Source organism: Fringilla coelebs, assembly GCF_963513975.1.
Source record: "Fringilla coelebs genome assembly, chromosome: 1".
Classification (NCBI taxonomy): Eukaryota; Metazoa; Chordata; class Aves; order Passeriformes; family Fringillidae; genus Fringilla; species Fringilla coelebs.
In genome coordinates, this window is record NC_140028.1 from 153206755 (window position 1) to 153227592 (window position 20838).

At 58.6% G+C, this 20838-nt stretch overlaps 1 protein-coding gene across 2 annotated transcripts in view; it reads left to right on the plus strand.

Annotated features, from left to right (window-relative positions):
- Positions 1 to 20838, plus strand: part of AGAP3 (ArfGAP with GTPase domain, ankyrin repeat and PH domain 3) — a 110238-nt gene that overhangs the window by 48774 nt on the left and 40626 nt on the right. The window contains exons 7-9 of one of the 2 annotated variants that reach the window (XM_084205574.1): positions 2225 to 2352; positions 10008 to 10163; positions 13958 to 14050. In XM_084205574.1, the coding sequence (XP_084061700.1) occupies positions 2225 to 2352; positions 10008 to 10163; positions 13958 to 14050 (377 nt within the window). Of the gene's footprint in view, positions 1 to 2224; positions 2353 to 10007; positions 10164 to 12568; positions 13483 to 13957; positions 14051 to 20838 lie in introns of those variants that run through there. The other variant, XM_084205575.1, reaches the window with a different exon arrangement.

Here is a 20838-nt window from a genome sequence, read left to right on the forward strand (position 1 = left end):
GCTGAGGTTGCCTGCTTGCCTCTGCTGGGTGGAGTGTGTGCTGCACCTCTGTTTCTAGAGAGCCCTTCCCTGCCATGTCCTGGGTCACAGCCAGTGGCTGCTGACCTTTCTGGGGAGCAGGTCCACGTGCTGCCACAAGAGTGACCACCCTGCCCCATGGTGTTCACAGTCAGCTCTTCCCACACATGCACACGGTGCTGCAGAGTGTGGGGCATGCTCCAGGACAGACAAACTGGTGCCTCCATCTTCACCAACTGCCCAGGGATTCTCCAAGACCTGGGTGGCCCTGGCTGTTGTGCCACCACAGCTCAGCAGGAGCAGCAGAGACCCTCAGAGCAGGCCTTGGTGTCTGGTCCGTGGCCTGGAGCTGTGGCTGAGCTGTGCTGTGTCTGGTCTGAGCACATTGCACTGCGTGCCTGATGTGTTGGGGGTTTTGGGCTGTGTCTGGGCACTCAGGCTGACGAAGGTCACTGTGAGAAGGACATGTGGCAGGAGAATGGGGTCACTTCCTCCTTGCTGGTTTCTCATGTCCTGGCAGGATTCCCCCTGGAGGTGCTGCTGGCTCTGTGGGAATTGTGCTCCTCCATCCTTCCCAAGTCCACAGATGTCTCAGGGACTTCTGTGGTGAGAGGATGGGATCTTGGTGTTGCCAGGCCTTGCCGGGAGGTGGCCCTGGCAGGAGCAGGGACAGTGCCCTGGGCCGGGCTGTGTCCTGCAGTGTCTGGTCAGCTTCAGGATCCCTGAGGTGAGCCTGCCCCGAGGGGTGCTTGGCATGTGCCCTCATGGCAGAGCCCCACTGAGGTGGGGGCTGGCATGGAATGTGCCTTCTGCGCTCTTGGCTCCAAAGAGGTCTGGTTAAAGAACTTTATTCTCAGGGTTGCCCTCACAATTCCTGTTTGCAGAAATCTGGGGTTCAGATTCAGCAGATGACAGGACAGATTGCAAGGAGCCATCAGTGTAGGGGCCTCAGTTCCTGGGCTTCATTTTAAGGGTGTTTCTGTACCAAGAAAAGGTCAGGGAGCCCCTGGCCATGGCCACCATGGCGATGCTGCTGAGGAGGAGGAGGAGGACTGACCCTGCCCTGGTCCTGCAGGGTGCAGGAGGGACAGCAGCTGTGCTGTGGGTGACTTCTGCGGCTTCAGCTCTGCTGCACATCCCGAGTGCATGGTCCTGCCTTTCCTCTGCTCTGAGCAGTGCAGAGGGCAGGAGAGGGCAGCCAGCAGCTCCATGGCCCAGGGCCTGTGGCTGGGGTGCTGGTGGCATTGCTGCTCTCCATCGTCCCCTCAAACACGGGGCTGCAGGCCCAGGCTCCAGCATGAGCTCCCAGGGAGGCTCTGGAGCCCCTGCCCAGGGGACATCTCCCATCCCAGTGCTGGCTGGGCACACTGTGAGCTCCAGCTCCCCAGGGGCCAGGAAATATCCAGAGAAAGCCCTCAGCCACTGCTGTTGTGGGCAGGGAGCCTGGCAGAGGCTCTGCCCATCAGTTATCCCATACCACTGCTAATGAGGAATTAACCATCCGACCGCACTGGAGGGATAACATCTCCCCAGTCCTACAGTGAGGCACCTTGAGGTGACCTGCACCTCCCTGTGTGCCGGGCCCAGGCTCTTCTGCTTCTTGAACATCAGCCAGATGTTCTGGGATAATTTCTGCCATGCGCTGTTCTGGTTTCTCTGGTTGCCGCACACACTGTGCTGTCCATCCAGTGAGGTGTGCCCTGCCTGCAGAGCCTGAGCAGCCCCACTGCTCAGGGCCACTGTGAGCACCAGCTCCTGAGCATCACTCAGTGTTTCAGAGAAACGCAGCACTGCAAGTCTGGACAGAGGAAGAGCATGCAGAGGTCCCTAGTGACCCACCAAGGATTCTACAGAGAACCCCTCAGGGTGTCCCTTTACAGACCCACAAGGGCCAGACTGACGGAGGTGCCATTTGCCCAGGCAGTCCAGTACCTGGCTCCTGGAGTTGCTGTGTGGGGTGACTGAGAGGTGGTGGACTGCCCAGGGATTGTCCTGCAGCAGGCCCGGGCTCAGATGGTCCCCACGGGGAGTTGCTTTTCTGTGTGATGTCCAAGAGGGCAGGTGGCCTCTGGGCACTCAGCCTGAGCAGTGCAGGCAGCACACCAGTCAGGGCAAGGGCCTGGCTCTCCCTGAAGCCCTCCAGCAATCTGTGTGGGGAGGAAGCTGCTTTCTGAAGGCTGACCCTGTCCCTTTGTCCCTTTTGCAGTGGCTCAGAAGGTGGTGGCTCTCCGGAAGAAGCACCAGCTGTCCATCGGCCCCTGCAAGTCCCTGCCCAACTCACCCAGCCACTCGTCTGTGTCTGCAGCCTCCATTCCTTCTGTCCACATCAACCAGGTGGGGAATGGCCACAGGGGAAGCCAAGAACCTCTTGTGCTCTCCACGCCCTGAGCTCAGTAGCCAGCAGTTCAGTTCAGCCTCAGACTGGTACCCCTGCTCTGGCTGGCTCTGGGAGGGACAGTGGTGTCACCCTGGGGCTGCTTCCAGAGCACAGAGCAGCTGTGGCTCCCTGGGAGGGTCCCAGCCGGGCTGGACACTGGGGCTTGGAGCAGCTCTGTGCAAGGTGTCCCTGCCCAAGGCAGGGGGTGGAATGTCCCTTCCAACTCAGAGCACTCCATGATTTTGAGTGACAGTCTGACACTCGCTCTGAGGTCAAGTTCCATGTCTAGCCCTTTGGGTGTGGCTCATGTCCCCAGCCTGTGCCGTGCTTTGGCAGGCACACGGCAGAGCTGTGAGCAGTGTGTGGGGAGCCCTTGGGCAGCACAGGGGCTGTGTGAGAGGGGCTGCCCTGGCTGCCCCAGCTGAGCAGGCACAGCTGCTCAGGTCCCGCTTCCCCTGGGCTCAGGAAGCCGATGGTCTACGTGCCCCTGCATCTGAGGGTTTTGGGGGGCTCTGAGGGCATGTACCTGTGGCTGGGTGTGCTCAGTGGGGAGCTGAGAAGCAGAACAGGGAAGGAGGTTCCCTCCCCTCTGCCACAGGAAGGGCTCTGTGCTGTTGGTAGAGTTTGCCAAGGTCCTGCTGCGGGAGGATGGTGATGTTGTGTGATCCTGGAGCAGAGCTGAGGCAGGACAGGCTCCGTGGTGAGGGGCACTGCATTCAAGCTTTGCTACATTGCCAGTGCCCACAGAAATGCTGGCTGGGAGACTGATGAGGAAGAAAGGAGAGGTCCTGGGCTCCATTGCTTCCCAGGGCACTCAAGGCAACAGATTCCATCTCTGCAGCAACTGGAATATGGATTTACAGGATCTGTGACAGGGGCTGCAGGAAATCTGCCTGTCACTGAGGGACAGCGCGTGTAGCTGATGGGTTTTCCATAAGGGATTGCCTTTGGAGCTCTGGGTGTGTCAGAGCTCCTAGCCCTGGCAGGACTCCTGGGCCCCCACCACAGGAGCCTGTCCCTGCACAGACCTGAGCCATATCTACAGCCTACCTGATTGCAGAGGCTTCTAAAGCTGGATTGCAGTAGGTGAGTGCAGGTTTTTGCAGATACCTGTGCCAGCTTCCTGGTGCTGCAGGTCACCTGGACCCCAGCAAGTTCAGGTAAAGTCCGTGTGCAGGTGGATGGGCTGCTGGGGAAGGCTGCAATGCCACATTCTGTCAGGGTGTGCTTGTGTCCAGAAAGCCGGGGACAAGTTCAGTGGGAGACATCCAAGGTGGAGAGCAAAGTCCCAGGGAAATACAGATTTGGGTGTCTCTGGTAATTTGAGGGTTTTATTAGCAAATTGTGTACAGTTTGAGCCTCGTTGGGAAGAGGCCACCTGTGCTGGAAGGGAAGCAAGAGGCTGATGGCCAAGGTCAGCATTTCTCAGGGGAGCTGGACACTTGTTTCGGGTTTTCTTCCATGTCCAAAGTATGAGAGGAGTCCCCATAAATGTGTGTCATTGGCACTGGCTGTGCTAGGCAGGCAGGGTGTTTACTGTGGAGCTGAAAAGCGTTCCCTGTGCAAGGGATGGGGCTGCCAGACCCCTGGGTTCCCCAGCTGGAATCCAGTCACTCCAGTGACTGTGCATGGAACCTGAAGGAGTAGCAAAAATGTCTGGGAGGGAAGAGACCCTGACACAGGAGGAAAGTAAGCACTTGGCTGATTTAGCTGAGGAATGAGTGCAGAGATTGGCCAAACCTGACCTGAAATACACAGGTGTGACATGAAAGAGCTCCTTCAGGAAAGGCAGCACTGAACTAAAGGGGTGGATTTAGGACCGGCTGCAGAGAAGCAAATTTTGGAAGAATTTTCTAAGTGCATGTTATGAGCTTTGTGAGGAGTTTGCTCAGAGGCCTCCCTGCTTTCCTCTCCTTTCCTTCCCACAGAGCACCTCTCAGCACGGCTTGCAGATGACGTCTGTGTAGAGGTGAATTCTGGCTGCCTGCTCGGGGGCAGACCTTTGCTCTCTGTACCTTGCTGTGCTCCTGGCTTGGCTGGAGGGACGTAGGGAGCTGTGGTGGGAAGCAGAGCTGTGAAGGGAAGTAAGGCAGCGTGCAGCTTGCAGGGGTTGCGCCCTGGTGGCTGTGCCCCCTCCCCGGACCTGCTCTGGGCCATTCCCCCCTGCCCTCGGCTGCCTGGCCCCCACAAGGGTCACCAAAGTCACTTTGTGTTCCTGGGTCTTGTGAGGTCCCACCACAAACCCTCCTGGTGCCAGTGACCCGTGCAGCAGTCTTTGCCCCTGGTGTTTGCACGTCTCTCCCCATTACTAAGGACACCTCTAAAAATAGTGAAGCCATGGTGAGTGATCCTGAAATGCCCTGAAGCATTTGCCTGTTCTTGCATGGCCTCAGAACTGAGGTTCTGGAGCTGCTCTCTGCTGTCCTCAGGGAAAATCCAAGTGGCTTTGGGAAACAAATTCACCCCTAACTGCTGGTTCTGACAGGGAGTTGGGTAGAGCGGCCCGTGCCTGAGCTCGGGTGTGAGCTCAGGCTGCCCTCGTGGGAGGGCACCGTGCCTGGGGGTACTGGGGAGCAGTGTCCTGGTGTCCCCTGCTCCTGGCCCAGCAGTGCATGGTGGGGCAGCTCTGGGAGGGGCTGGACAGGCTCGCCCTGCCTGCAGGGACAAATGGGAGGGTGACAAGGTGTTTGTGGAGCTGAGCTGAACTCTGTCTACCTGAGGGCCTGGGGCTCTCACCAGGGTTTCTCATTTGGTTTTGCAAGTCAAGGAGGAGTAACTGGCACAGTGAAAGCAGGAAGAAGGCTCTCAAGGAAGAGTTTAGGAGCGCAGGACTTAACATGGAGATGAGGTGGAGAGAAGCCAGACAAAAAACACAATTATGAGCTTTGCCTTGTGCCTCAGGTACCAGTGTGTACAGGTGAGACATGCACTTGGGACAGAAGGATCCACTTCCCTTCCAGTAATGCCTGGGGGGGCAGGAGGAGTCCCTGGAGCAGTGGGACTGGCATTTGGGGGTCAGGAGGAGGCCCTGGAACAACACAATTGGCATCTAGGGGCAGGAGGAGCCCCTGGAACTGGGATTGGCAGTACTGCTCTGGGCCTGGTGTGGCCCATACTGCAGGGACAGCGCTGTCCTCTGGAGCTGCCAGCTGAGAAGGCACTTTTCTTGGAATGGGAACAAGGAGTCCCCCACAAAGGGCTTCTTAGGGTAGGTAGGAACTGGGACCCAGCCCTGCCCCTTCTCTTGTTCTGGGCGCAACTCTTCCGAAAGCAGCTTGGCACTTCTGGCTGAGCCAAATTAACTTTTGTGGACATGGCCACTGCTTGTCTGATCTGTCAGTTGGACCAGTCCAGCGTGGTTACTGGGAGAGGAGGGACTCCTTGTTACCCATCTGTCTGGAGGATTCCCTTCTCCTGGGACAGTGGTGCTGGGATGTGTCCCAGTCTCCTTGCACAGTGCCTGATGGACTCGGGAACCAGCCGAAGGCCCTGGTTCCATTTCTGCCTTTGGGAGTTTGGGGTTTTTTCTCTTATTCTGCAGCGGTGCCTGGAGGATGTTGCTCCATCTGTAGGGAGGGAAAGGGAGCTGTAGGAGCAGGCCAGCCCTGGTCAGGGTTTTCCACAGCTCTCGTGAGTCCCTAGGTGTGCTTAGTGGGTCCCTGACCCTGGCTACTGTGCTCAGCATCAGTCTGGAGCAGCAGGAGCCAGGGCCAGCAGTCCCTGGAGTCCTGCACTCCCTTGGGAACACAGGTGTGTCCCTTTGGCCTTCCCAGCAGCTTGGGGGGTGTGGGTCTGCACCCGCTGGAGCAGGCCCCTGGTATTGCCCAGAGCCAGCAGCCCCAGGGAAAGCTCTTGCCTGCTGCCTTGGGCTCTCCTCTCTGTATCTCGCCCACACCTATTGCTGAGTGAGCAGGTTGGATGGGTTTGGGAATCCCACTCCTCACTTGGCCCTGACTCCCACCTTGCTTCCTCCTGGCAGCTCCTGGCCCTTGCCTGCAGGGAGGGGATGGGAGGTTCTCGGGCCAGTGGGTGCTTGCAACACCTGCAGAGTTGTTCTACCTGATTTCCTCACTTCTGCTGCCCCGTTCTCAGTCTTTCTTCAGGGCCTCTGGGATGCCTTTGGGAGTTCCCCAGGCTGTGGGTGAGTCAGTGTTGTGTTTGCTGTGGGATGGCAGTTTGTCTTTCTGCCAGGAAGCTGGTTCCCAGCAGCTGGCAGGAGGTAACACGGGTACCCCATGCAGGTACCCAGCAGGCTGGTGGAGGGAATTGGGTGCCCCCTGGGCCTTGGGGGCTGCTGCCATCCCTGCCGTGCTCTGGGCTGCCCAGCGTGGTGGCTCTCCTCCCATGGCCTCACTCTGCCTTCCTGCACGGGCTGGGGGGGCACTGGGAGGGCCCTCATCCACACTTCAGGGAGAGATCAGAGCAAAGAGGTGGAAAATCAAAGTTTGCAAGTGAAATGAAGCCCTGAGGGCAGCTCACCTGAACTGTAACAGTGCTCACTGGCCTGCTGCAGTACATTGTTCTGTCAGAGCTCAGGAGCTGTGGCACAGGCGCTGGCATTTCCTCGTGGCAGCTGTGTTCCTCTGCCTGCTCTGCTCATGGTGCCCTTTCCATTGTCCTTGTGCTCCTCTGACTTCTCCCTTCTTCCCACAGACGCCAGGTTGGTGTTTGCTGTTTGTCTGTGCTCTTGCACTCAGAGCCCTTCCCAAGCTCCTTGTTCTGCCTCAGGCCCTGTTACACCAGGAATTCCTGCCCTGAACTCCAGCTGAGTTCTGCCCTTCCCAGGCACCCGTGGCACTGCTGCTGCTCTTCCACCAGTTACACGCTAATGGGAAGGATTTGTCCCACAGGTGCTTACCAAGTTCCCAGTTCCTGCTGTGTTCTCAGATTCCAGTGGTGACCACAGGTGGTTGTTCAGGTCCACCAGCAAAGTACCTGACAATAGCAGACACGTGGGACTGGCCCAGACCTGCCCTCTTGTTCTCCCACATCCCTGGGATTTGTGTCCCTAGATCCCATGGAGGTTAGGGAGCTCCCTGCTCCAGCAGAGCTCAAGATTGGTTCAGGATTGCCTGACCCATTCTCTGTCTTTGGAGGACTTTCTCCTCTGCCCCCAGACTCGTGACAGCTTGCCTTCATAGCCTGGTGTGAGCCATCCTCCAGCCCCAGAGCCCTTCTCTTTGGTCTGTGGGACATGTGAGGCTTTAAGCCCAGTGTCCTTCATCACTCCAGGACAGTAACCTTGGCTCCAACACCAGGCAGAATTACAGGCTAAGGAAAGTTATTCTGGCCAGACAGAAAGGACACACAGGGAGTAAGTAAAATATAAACCAGGGTGTAGCAAAATTTCTACTGTGATGCTTCAGTGTCCATCACCTGCAGCCATGGGGTTTGTTCCAGCTGCTGTGGCAGGAGCTCAGACTCTGCAGCCTCCTTGGAACTGGCTCCTCCCCACAGTCACAGCATCATGAAAGTGCAGCCAAGGTCACTCAGACATGCCAAGCATGGCCAGGAGCTGGTCTTGGAGGGACAGCCATGCCCAGCTCACTGTTCCATGTGGCAGGTTGTCTGTGCTGCTGCATCCTCCTACTCTTCCTAGCCCTTGGAATGTTTCACTTTCTTTGCCCTATTCACACGGGGTGAATCAGTTAAACACAGACTGCACATGTGTGCACTCGGTGACCCTGGCTCTCTGCAGCTCTTCCTTCATCACAGAATTCCTGTGTGGGTGTTGGAGTGACAGCAGCTCTCTCTGTTGAAGGTTCAGGAGTCACTGCCAGGTGACATGTTGCTTCACCCCTTTGTGTCCCTGGTGGTCCCCCCTTCCCTGGGACTCAGCAGCAGAACCTTCTTGTCCAGCACAGGGCTCCTCACCCTGCAGAGGAGCTCCCAGGTGAACTGGACCAAGTTTCTGGCCTCTTGTACTTGTGGGAAAGCACAACCAGGCCAGGTTCCCTCTTGTTCTGTGTTTCAGGACTCCACAAATGTTCCTGTTTTCAGACAGGCTGGGATGGTCTGAGCCACCCACCTGCTCACAGCATGGAATGCTTTTCCTTGCTCTGCTGTCGTGAGGAAGAAACTGAAATGATACTTGGGTGGCTCTTTCCTCTCTTAAGTTCTCATTGTCAGTCTTCTCCCATATTTCTTGTTAAAGATGAGGGGATCCATGGCTTGGGTGAAGGTTGCACCTCTCTCTATGAGACTGGGCTGTGGGTCATGGTCTCTGCACTGCCTGTGCAGCCCCTTTCACACTTCTCTGCTTGTGTCAGAATGAGGCTCTGATCCCACTGGGGATGGGGGTCTTTCATGGAGCCTCTTCAGCAGATCATCACCTGCAAGGGCTGCACTCATGCTCAGAGGGCAGGTGGGATGGAGGAAGCCACTGGGCCAGTGATGCCACCACTCTGTGCGTGTGGAGCTGGGAGGAGGCAGGCTGCCCCTTCTGGGGTGCTGGAGCTCACCTGCCCTTCTAGGGGCAGCTCCTCCATGTGTTTCTGAAATGCTGTTCAGAACTGCCCGGGAGCTCGGGCTGCCGTGTGCCTGTCATGGTGAGATACGCTGGGCTGCAGACCTGAAATGCTTCCGTGCCAGTATTGTTCTGGGGTGTCCCTCAGCCCCTGTCCAATGGCTGCCCACACTGGGCAGGGTGGGGGTGAGCAGCCTTGTCTGGAAGAGATATGTTGGTGACATGGGTGCATGGTTTGATCTTCCTCTTGCCTTGGAGTCCAGTGAGGGGTTGGTGAAGCCCCTTGTGTTCCCAGGCACGTGGCACAGTCCTGGCTGTGGAGGTGTGCAGACATGGGGAGTGTGTGCCAGCCTCAGGGTCTGCTCAGAGAGACCTCCAGACCAGCAGCAGAGATGGGTTTCACACAGAGGTTGAGCTTGGGGTGTGGCACTCTGTGCCAGGTGAAGGCTGGAGTCTTGGGGACACGCATCCCCACTGGCATCACGGCCTTACTCATGAGACAGGGAATGGATGTGTGGGACTTGGAGCTTGGCAGGCTTTGGGCTGCCTCACAGCCTCATGTCTGAGGGGCTCAGTGGAGAGGAAGGGAATGACTGCCCAAGGAGAGTGACCCTGATCCTGTGTTCTGGGAGCAGGTGAAGGTGCCCTAGCTGTGCCCCTCTGGTACGTGGGACCCTGATGCCTCAGACCTTGTTCCACACCTATGTTTGGAAGGGCTTCAGCTGGGTTTCTCTGGCCATTTGTTGCCCTTCTCTTTGATTTTAGAACTTGAACATTTTACTGGTGAAAAAACTAGAGCAGAAAGAGGTGAAAGGCTTCCCAAACCCCCCTGTTGAGCAGGAGCAGTGCCTGGCATTGGATGTCTCTCTGGGCTGCCCAGAAAGGTTGTGAGCTCCCCATCCCTGGAACTGTTCAAAGCCAGGTTGAATGGGCTTGGAGCAATCTGGTCTGGTGGGTTCCAGGGGGAACTAAATGGTGTTTAAGGTCCCTTCCAACCAAAACGATTCCCTGACTTTCTGGATGCCACCCAGTCCTGGTCCTGCACGCCGTGCCCTGGCATGAGGCCACGTGGGGCGGGTGGTGTTCCTGCAGTCATGCCTCCAGGTAGCCTGTCTGACCTCTCTGACCGTCCATCTCCTCCTCCAGGCCACCAACGGTGGAGGAGCCTTCAGTGACTACTCCTCCTCCGTGCCCTCCACCCCGAGCATCAGCCAGCGGGAGCTGCGGATCGAGACCATCGCTGCCTCCAACACGCCCACCCCCATCCGCAAGCAGTCCAAGCGGCGCTCCAACATCTTCACGGTAAGCAGCACAGGGAGCCCAGGAGCTCTGGGTGGGTTTGCAGCACAGGAGAGGGCAGGGCAGTGGCTCAGGGCGGCCTGAGCCCTCGGGCTCTCCCGCACGGTAACCCGTGCTGTGCTGGCAGGGTGTGCACGAGGGAGGGACCTGCGTGTGCAGGGACCGTGGTGCTGCAGGCTGCTTCAGGCAGAGTGTGCGTGCATGGGGGGCATCTGGGAGCAGGACAGTGCTCACACACATGGGAGTGTGCAGGGGTGCACTCGTGTGGGTGTGCAGTGTGTGTGAGCTCCTGCTCGTTGCAGGGAGTGCAGCTGTGTGTGCACAGCACCAGTGACTCTGCTCATCGTCCTCTTGGGGCTGCATACCCCGAGCGTGGCACGGAGCCCCTGGTCCGTGGGCCTCCTGTTTGCTGCTAGTGATGCTGTGCCAGTGGTGCTGTGCAGAGCTCAGCACCTGGCATGGGGCCCCACTCCCGTTCCTGAATCCTGTGTGACTTGAGCAGCACACGTGGGAGCTGCTGTGGGTCTGGAGGGAGGGAAGACAGAGGGGAGGCAGCGAAGCTGTGGGCCCCAGGTGGAGCAGGGTACATTTGCAGCCCTCAGCTGTGCTGGTTGCCTTGCAGCCTGCCTCTCAGCACGCTCTCACACCATGCACACACCGTCTACGCAGTGTGCCCAGTCCTGCCCTCACACTCACCCTTGCTCTGAGCACAGCCATGAGTGTCCCCTCACTGTGAGCACACACGTGTCCCAGTCCCATGTCTAGTGCAGGTGTAGCCTCTGTTCCCTGTTTACATGTGCAGGCTCCGGCCTTTATCCTCTCCCCATCTCAATGTGCTTTCCAGCCACCATTGCTCAGCACACTGTGTCTGCTGTTCGTGGAACCAGCCACAACAAAGCCCTTGTACCTGTTGCACTGTGTCACCCTTGTGACCAGCCGCTATTGCTCTGAGCCCAGACCACACAAATTCAGTGTCCTGTGCCCCATTCCTCTCACTGCACCATTGGCATCCCAGATTCCCCGCTCCTCGTGCTGGGAATGTGTCCATCTCCCTTAGCTTCTGACATCCTGGACGCTTCTGCACTGACCTTCCAAATACTCTGTGCATTCCCCCTGGCTGCATCTCACGCACCCCCAGCTCTCTGGGCCTGCCCCAGGCCCACACTCACCCTTCCCGGTGCTGTTGGCGGGTGGGCAGTGCTCCCCACCCCCTCCTGCCAGCACACACGGCCCCTCGCAGCAGGTCCCCGCTCCCACGCATGGTTGTTCCCTCACTGCCTCCCCTCGTGTGCCCTCTGGAATGCCCGGTAGCTGTGCCGTGCTCCCCTGCGCGCGGGGCTGGCGGGCGCCCGCCCGGCCCCGCCGTCCTCTCGCTGTGCTTGCTGCCGTGCCGCGGGCGCTCGCGCTGTGCCACCTCCCAGCCATGCTGCCCGACGCCTCTGGACTCGCCGCCGGCTCGCCTTCACGCTCTCGGAGCCCCATGCTCGCTCCCGGGGTGGGCACGCTGGGGGAGGAGGAGGGTGGCTTGCTGCGGGGCTTACGCTTGTTCGCTGTGGAGTCATCACGCGCGGGCGCGGGGCTCTCCCGCGCTCGCTCATCCCGGCTCACGCTTGCTCTGCGCCACGCGCTCACCTCTGCTCGGCGTGCGCTCACCTCACCTGCTGGGGCTCACCTCACCTGCTTGCTCGTGTGCTGGTGCACATCCATGGCTCACGTTGACGTCTTCACCCATCTGGTCGTGGCAGCAGCAGCAGCTCCCGACACCTCCCGCAGTGGGACAGGACCAGGAAGGGCGGGAAGGGAAGGAGAGGGCAGGCTGTTTTCTGCCCCTAGCTTTTCCCAGGCAGGCAGCGCAGGTGTAGCCAGCAGCCTTTGTCCTTACAGCGTCCCCAGGTGGGCACAGGCCTTTCCGAGGTGCAGTGCTTGGCCCAGCTCTGGGAGCTGCTGCAGCCCCAGTCCTGAGCTATGCCTGACTCCTTTGCTCCTCTTATCCTCTCCTCCTTCTTTCCTCTCCCTCCTCCCCATTCTCCTTCTCTTCCTCCTCCTCTTTCTTCCTCCTTCTCCTCCTCTCCTCTTCTACTCTTCTCCTCCTCCTCCTCTCTTCTTCTACTCTCCTTCTCCTCTCTCCTGCTCTGGCTCCTCTCCTGCTCCCCTCCCACTCCCCAGTGGATTGCATTCCCCCCCGGGGGGGTCTGCGTGCCCCAGAGCTCCAGGTGGAGACAAGCTCTGCGCCCCCCCGGCCTCGAGGCGCCCACCCACTCCTGCCCCCGCCCCAGCCCCGACTGCTGCTGCCGCCGGCGCCCACTCCGTGGCCTGTCCGTGCTGTCCGCTGGCACCCATCACTGACAGACTCGTGTCCGTGTTCTGAGTATAACTTGCCAAACTCTTTATTCTTTCGATATTTGCAGATATGTGCCACTGTTTCCAACTTTTCATCAACAAAAAGGCCTTTCCAACTCCTTCCAAATTAGAAGATCCAGGTGGTTACACACGGCACCTCTGTACAAATTCTCTCACTTTTCATTGCCTCTCCAGGGCCGGATAAGGGATGGGCACTGGGATTGATCTAAGATTAGAGGCTCGCCCGCCCTCCAGCCAGCATGGGTCCCCCCCTCGGAGACACGCAGGAGCCTTTTAAATCCCCCCAATGTAAAGTCTAGGAAGCGCTGAGACGGCCTGCGCCTGCACTTTAAGCTGGGACATTTCTGGGCCTGCTGGATGCTGTCTAGGCACTGCCCTTTCTCGGGGATGCCAGGCGGACGACCCTCCTGGGATGGGAAGACCTGCAGACACACCGGGACCGGGCGACAGCCGCGCATGGAGCTGGATGGGCCAAAAGACGCTTTGCTGCTGCCTGCGGGAGCCGCTGCAGCGCCTGCCGCTAGCGCTCCGCTCCTTCTTCCCTCCTGCATCTCTGCAGCCTGCATGGACTCCTGCTCCTTCTCCTCTTCTCCTCGCAGCCGAGCAGCCATCTGTGTCTCTTTAGTTTTCTTCTCTTTCGATCTCTTTGTTTGGTTCTGGGCCCAAAATCTGGTGAATCGGTGTGCCAGGCGCGCGGGGCTCGTGTCCCTTTCTGATCCAAAGCACACGGGGCCCTCCTGGACTGAGGGGGTGTGTAGGACGCTCCAGAGAGACGCTGCCGCTGCCTCCTGCCATTGTTGTGATTCTGAATGTATTGGTTGTGCTCCATGCCATGTATGACTTGGTATTTCCCTCTGTCCTAAGCACTTTGAATGAGTTCTGCTCAACAGACTGTAAATTTCATATTGTATTTATCAGAGTTTGCTCTCCCCGCGGCCCTCGGGCGCTGGTGGGTCCCGCTCTCGCCGCTCTAGACGTGTGGTAGATATTTATTGTCCATGCTCTTTTGTAAGGGGCTGGTATCTGCCCGGTGACCTGTGCTACTTTGTATGGTGCAAGTGTGTTACCAGAATAAATCTGTTGGATTAGTAGAGGTGTGAGTTCCTTCACTGCCTGACCCTCTCCTGCTTCCATCCATGCTCCACCTGCATCCCATGCCATTTCTGTCTGTCGCCATGTCCTGTGTGCCCCACGGGAGGGGGGGCCCACATAGCCCCGCTCTGCCAGGAGGAGGACAGCTCTGCTTGCAGTGGGGGGAGAGGAGAGCCTGCCGGGGGGCTGGGCTGGAGCGTCCCGAGCGTCCCTAGAGGGGCCGGGTGCTGGGAGAGCTGGCCTGGGGGAGAGCAGAGCGCTCTGGCCTGGAGCTGCTGGGGACAGGGGGCCGTGGCGTGGTCTCTGTGCCCGGCTCTAACGCTCCTGTGTCTCTTCTCTTGCAGTCCCGCAAGGGCGCAGACCCGGAGCGCGACAAGAAGGTGCCGGAGTGCAAGGCGGACAGCATCGGCAGCGGGCGGGCCATCCCCATGAAGCAGGTTCGGTGCTCCCCTTCGCCCTGCTGCCAGAGCAGGCTCCAGGGGTGGGGCTGCCTGGTGCTCCAGCCCCGGGGGTGCTCTGGGGGCCCTGGGCTGTGGCTGGGTGGGTGGGTGGGGGAGTGTGCAGGGGGGCTCTGGGAATTGTGCCATGGGTGGGTGAGTGTGCAGGGGGGCTCTGGGAATTGTGCCATGGGTGGGTGAGTGTGCAGGGGGGCTCTGGGCCCTGTGCCATAGCTGGGTGGGTGGGTGTGCAGGGGGGCTCTGGGCCCTGTGCCATAGCTGGGTGGGTGGGTGTGCAGGGGGGCTCTGGGCCCTGTGCCATGGGTGGCTGAGTGTGCAGGGGGGCTCTGCAGCCCTGTGCCATAGCTGGGTGGGTGGGTGGGTGTGCAGGGGGGCTCTGCAGCCCTGTGCCATAGCTGGGTGGGTGGGTGTGCAGGGTGGCTCTGGACCCTGTGCTGTGGGTGGGTGGGTGTGCAGGGCAGCTCTGGACCCTGTGCCGTGGGTGGGTGGGTGGGTGTGCAGAGGGCTGTGGCAGGGCGCTGCTGGGGGCTGCAGCAGCGGCTGCAGAGCGGTTCCAGCAGATGGCATCCATGCCCCACGTCCCCTTGCAGCCTCTGCTGCAGCCTCTCTGCTCCTTTCTGCTCCTCTTCTCTCCTGTTCCTTTCCACTCCTACTCCTGCTCCTGGAGGAAGGGGATTCCCCTCTTCATGGGCTACTACAGAGAGCTGTGAGCACAGTGCCCACACCGTGAGCTGCTGGGAGTTTAAGGGAGGCACTGCTCCCTCCAGCAGCAGTGCATTCAGCTCCTGCCTCTTGGCTTCCAGGGAAGCTTGAACTGCCTGGATCCAACCCAGAGTGTTGCGTGCCCCTGTGTCCATCGCTGGCAAGCAGTGGTGGGTGACGTCCAAGCAAGCCAGGTGGTGTGGATTTCCTGGATGGTGTTTCCATCAGGATTTCCTTGCATTACAGGAAAGACGGATCTGGCAGTGGCTGGTTGTGCTCCTGCCTTGTATATTGTGCCCCCGTTGTGCATTCATTTACCCCCTGCTGGCCCCTCTGTGCCCCATGGGCCCCCAGCCCTGCCAGGGCTGAGTTGCACTGGGCCAGTTGTGTCCCTGCATTGCAGGAGTGCTGGAACATGAGGCAGCAGAGTAGAGTCTACATTCCCACCAGGTTCTGGCTGCCTGGTACGATTCCATGCTGAGATTCCATGGGGAAGGACTCAGTGAAGCCAGGCTAGCTGGGGAGTGCAGTGGCGGGTCAGAAGAGAGAGACCCTGCTCACTGCTGGAGCTGCCAAAGCTCCTGCCCTTCCCTACCCATGGAGTAATCCTGGGGCAGGTTTGTGCAGGGCTGTTGGTGCCCCAGGCAAGGGGCTGTGCTGAAAGGGGGCTGGTGTTGGGAAGGCAGCCTTGGGAGGGTTGGCTCTGGAGACAGGGGGAGCAGTGACAGGAGAAACAAAGCCAAGGTGTAGGCTGTGGGATCTCACACATGGGGGCTCTGCTCCTGAGGTGCCCAAGTCTGGCACTGCCCCAGCAGGAAGAGGCAGCCCCGCTGCGTGCTGGGCTCTCTGCAGCACAGGGCCTCCTGGTGTGCAGTGGGGCTCTGTTTGTGGTGGGTCCTTGGTGTGCAGTGGGTCATTGTTAGTGTGCAGTTGGTTGTCTTTCTTTGTGGCAGGTCATTGTTGGTGTGCAGTGGGTTGTTGTTTGTAGTGAATCATTGTTGGTGTGGGAGTCATTGACATGAGGTGGGTTGTTGATTGCAGTGAGTTGTTGGTTTGCAGTGGCAGTGCCCATAGGCTCTGGTTGGGGTCAGCCCAGCCTGGGCAGCAGAGGAAGTGGTGGGTGGCTGTTCTGTGGTGAGGTAGGGGAGGCTGAGAGTAGAGCAGCTGGAGCCCTCAGTGAAACCTGACTTGGTTCCCCAGATCCTGCTGCTGCCTGCCAAGGGCTGGTGCTGAGAGGGACCTGACAGCCTCTTGTGCCTGGACCTCTGGGTTCCTTTTTCCAGGATCCACTCTGCAGGGCAGGATGATTTTTCGCCTGCTCCTGTGTCTCTGTGCTGCTGACAGGGCCTGGCCTTGCCTGGTCTGCCGGAGGCTGTGTTGGCTTAGTGGGATTAAGGCATTCCGTGGTGTTCCTGTGTGAAATGGGGAGAATTGGGACCAACAGAGGCCCAGCCCTGCAAACACAACCTCTGTACATCCTTTCTGGGCTTTGCGAGGAGGAGGAGATGCCAAACCTCTGCCTGGTTCAGGACTAAGCAGAGGAACCAGTTCATGGCAGCAGCAGCTCACAAGGAGCACCTGGAGCAAAGAGTTCCCATGGGACATCCAGGTCCATGTGGGCTCAGGACTGGCACCTTTTCTAGGCAGAGTTGCTAGAGGTGGTTTCACAGCGATCCTGGCACGTTTTTACAGGAGCATACGTGGGGGGAGGGAAGTGGTGTTTGACACGTGGACACTAGCTTCTTCCTGCAGATACCAACATGTGGCTTGTGGGGAAGGGCTTGTCAGGGGGTCCCTAGTGAGGTTAGCTCTACAGTTTGGCACATTCCTGCCATGGCCCTACAGCACAGGGAGTGACGGCTGGGCACCACCAACAGGGAGAGGAGCAAAGACTCTCAGGAGGTGTAGCTCTGTATGACAGAGATTCAGGAGAGGGGATGGCTGCTCTGGTCTCTGGTATGGAGCTGCCCCTTCTGGAAGATGGTGGAGGTCTCGTTGCTTGCTGTCTCTGAGAGGGTGTGGGACAGTGGGCCCTTTAGTTGGTTTTCCTCTTAGATCACTCGCTGGTCCTGCCCAGCCCTAAGAGCAGAGAAGCTGTTGGGTTTGGGGCTGTGAGTGGCACATGGGCAGGATCTGCTGCCTGGCTTTGTGGCCAGTATTGGCTTCCCTGGGCATGGGCATGCCTGGGCTGGCACGTTTAGTGCTGGGGCTGCTGGCAGGTCACCTCAAGAGCAGCTGGGAGAAGGAGGCTGGTCTGTGCTCACACTGCCAGCCCATGGCTGAGGGCAGTGGGTGCTGGGAGCAGCAGGCTCACCCATCTGCAATCACTGTGATCTATGATCCTTCCTGCTCTCTGCGAGCACAGAACAAGCACTGGAGGCACTGACAGCCCTCCTCAGCCTGTGGCGTCTGGGGTTTGCATGGAGCCAGGGATCAGGAGGCGCGGCTGGGTGCTGCAGAAAGAGAAACACTGGGGAGCCTTGGCTGAGGAGGGATGTGTGTTCCTACTGCAGGGTGCTTGGTTGTCACTTGTCACTGCCTTCTGCAGCACGGCACTTCTGGGTGACCTGATCTGTCTCCCTTATGCACATCTGGAAAAGATGGAGCTCCCCAAGGGGACAGGTGAGACTATGGGTGTTGGGGCCCCCCACACCTGTAACAGCACCTACACACCCTCCAGGCAGCTGGTGCCTCTGCCAGGGCTGCTCTGTGCCAGGGACTCAGGGTCTGTGTGCTGGAGTGTCCTTTTGGTGATGGTCCTGCAAGGCTGGAAGAGTTCCCTCATAGCTGGACACTTGTCTCTGAGAAGTGGGTTAATTAGGCTGGGAGAGGAAGCTTCCTCAGCTGTTTGTTACCAAGAATGAGCTCCTAATTGCACATCTACCAGATCTTTCTGGGAAGGCTGCATGGGGTGTGCTGGCAGCCCGAGGGTCCCCTGGCCCCTGGCCTGGCTCTGCTCGGGCCGTGCACTCTAGCAGGGCCCAGGGCGGGTGACTCCTCCTCCTTGGGAGCTGGGATCATGCTGGGAGCTTAGATTACATTTAAATTGCCATTTGCATTTTCCAATCAATACGCGACTTCACAATTAAGTTTGGTGTTAAAATTCTTAGCAAAAAGTGAGTGGAAGGGAGATTTGTGGAGTAAACGAGTCCTCTGGGGGCCATCACCACTCCCTGCTTCATTACGCTGCATATTGCTGCTGCTGCTTTTACTGAGCACCAGCCCAGCCCAGCTCAGCCCGGCACGGCACAGCCTGAGCAGTGCCGGGAGGGGAACAGCGCCGGGCTCCCCTCCCTCTGGGTGTGACAGGGCAAGGGACCTGGGCAAGAGTTCCTGCCTGTGAGCCCTCCCAGGAGGTGCGCAGGGAGTTGGGGAGCGCCTGTGTGTGCTGGCACAGGGCTCTTGGGCGCGGGCAGCCTGCCCGGCAGGCTCGCGGGCAGCAGCACGGGCACTCAGCCTGCGTCATTCCCCTTCTGGAGCTCTGTCCCTTCTGGCTTGCACAAAGGGGCTGCAGTGCTGGGCCCTCCTTTCCAGCTCTCAGTTTGGTTGTGCTTCAGTTGGCCGAGTTGCAGGTTTGAGGCTGAGATGAGTGCAGCTGAGCTGTTCTCTGCAGCAGCGTGTGTTTGGGGCAGGCTGGCAGCGCTGCTGTGGGTGTTCTGTAGCATCAGGGTGCGTCAGGTTGGAGTCACGTCGAGGGGAGGAGAGGAGCTGTACTGCAGGATGCTGTGCGGTCAGGGCCAGACTGTGGAACTGAGCTGGGTTTAAGGCAAGAAGGGGGATCAGCATGCCCAGGAGGGATCATTACGTGCCCAGGAGGGACCTTCATGCCCAGAAGAGATCACTGTGTCCAGAAGGAATTGTCACGCTCAGAAGCCAGAGAATTCCACACAGCGACTTTGAGTTAGATCTGTAACTTCAGCCCAGTCTGGAGCAGATTTGTTTGAAAGATACCAACCAAATGTTCTGAATTACAAAGAATTCACCAGTTACCTGGGTGAGATGTGGATGTTAAACTGGCTTTGTGTGGGAGGAGGAACAGTCATTTTCGTACACTGTGTGGGAAATGCGTGGCCCAGCTGTGGTGTTAGAGAGGACGATTTTGGGTAGGTCCAGAACCGGAGGGAGCACGGGTACTGCTGGCTGTGTGTGGGAGGATGGTACACAGGACCCAGGCAGCTGTCCTGCTCATGGCATGGCATGGCATGGCATGGCATGGCATGGCATGGCATGGCATGGCATGGCATGGCATGGCATGGCATGGCTGCTGTCTCATCTGGGAGGTGCAGGCACATTGGGATCCCATCTTGGCTGGGGAGGACCAGTGTCCCTCAGTGCAGGTTTTGTGAAGAGGCTGGGGTGCCGTGGTGCAGCTGAGCCTGTCCAGGGAGGGAAGGAGGGCTGAGCTGACCTCCCAGCACTCCTACAGCTCCAGTACCACAGATGGGCACTGTCTGACCCAACAAGCGCTGCCAGACCGAGGTACCTTTCCCAGTGAGCCCTGGGAGCTGCTCAGAGACGGCACATGCAGCCCTAGAGCTCACACGTGGGCAGCTCCCACCCAGTCCCTGTGCAGGACCAGCCCTGACAGCCCCCTGCAGGGTCCTGCCACCTGCCCCTGAGCAGGATTGTGCCTGCTGGCCTCAGGAGCTCAGTTTGCCCAGTGACAGGAGGCAGCTGGGGCTAAGGACCACTCACTGCACTGATTTACACCTTGCAGTTGCAACATTACCTTTAGGTTTTCTGGTTTTATGTTTTCTTGGAGTTCATTTGTGCAAGACATTGAGGAGCTACTCTGAATCAGACGCAGGTTGGCTGGACCTCTGTAAGTCCTGTTGGACAGAGGTTTGCCATTTATAACCATGCTTGTTCTCAGAGATGGATGTGTTTTGAGACCTTGCACTTGACTAGTTCTCATTGCATTCCCTGCTGCCTCTATGGGTTTTGTACCACTGGTGTTGAGGAGAATTGTTGCTCAGTTAAAGACCTGACAGAAAGCTAAAAGCACTTGTCAGCACAGTCACTCCTGCCATCAGATAGTGTGTTTTACCCAAGGGAGAACCAGGCTCCTCTAATGTCCTGTTTGAACCAGCTGGCTTTGGCTCCTCCTCCTCCTCTCCTCTCCTGCTATGATTCCAGGGGTTGTTCCTTGCCCCCTGGCAGCCCTTGGCAGAGCAGGAGCTGTCAGCCAGCTGCCACATTCCATGCCGTGTTCTCATCAGCACCTTGTAACTCTGCCTGGGTCCTTCAGCTCATGTCCTCTGAGCTCTTGAGGGCCAGGGAGCAGATCCTGACAAGGGATCTGATCCTGCCCACACACAGCTTTGCCCCAGCCACTCTGCTGTGCTGTTGCATCCCTGCATGTGTGGAGGGCAGTTCCTTTTCCCACTGTTTGCTGGGAGCACCGAGCTGCAGTGGTCACGGGGACGTTGCCTGTTGTGCACATGTATTGCTGATTTCACGCTCCCGTCTGGCAGTGCTGTCCCCCCACCACTTTGTGCTGGGCCTTTGCACCGTGCAGGAGCGGCAGCTCAGTCTCCAGGCACTGGGACGGGGCCCCCAAGCATGCCAGGGCTGGCAGGGCTGGGACTTTCTGCCCAGGTTTTTGAGGAGGGGCTGGCCCAGGGCCCAGATTTTTGCCAAGTTAGGAGCAGGCAGTCTGGGTGTCTGTCCAGACAGCACTTTCAGAGGGGCCAGGCCTGACAGTTGGTAGAGGCAGCTTTTTCCCAGACTTTGTTACTCATTCCTACTTTTGTCCCCCATGCTGTGCTTCCCTCCCTGCTGCCAGAGTGCTTGATGTGCTCTCCCTGCTCCAGAGCTCTTGCACCTGGTGTCTTGCCCCAGCTTCCTTCTCCTCTCCACCTTTGTCCTTACCTGGTACATGATAAATTGCTGCTGGAGGTAGATTTCCTGGGGAGGCAAAGATGAATGGGGAGAGGATGAGGGTTGTGCTGTGAGCTTTTGTTCAGATCAATGGAGTTAGGTGTGGGTTATCTGAGTGCCATCATTTCCTGGCCCTGGGAGTGTGTGGTGCCAGCGACAGCAGGGTGGGTCCCAGGTAAAATCCT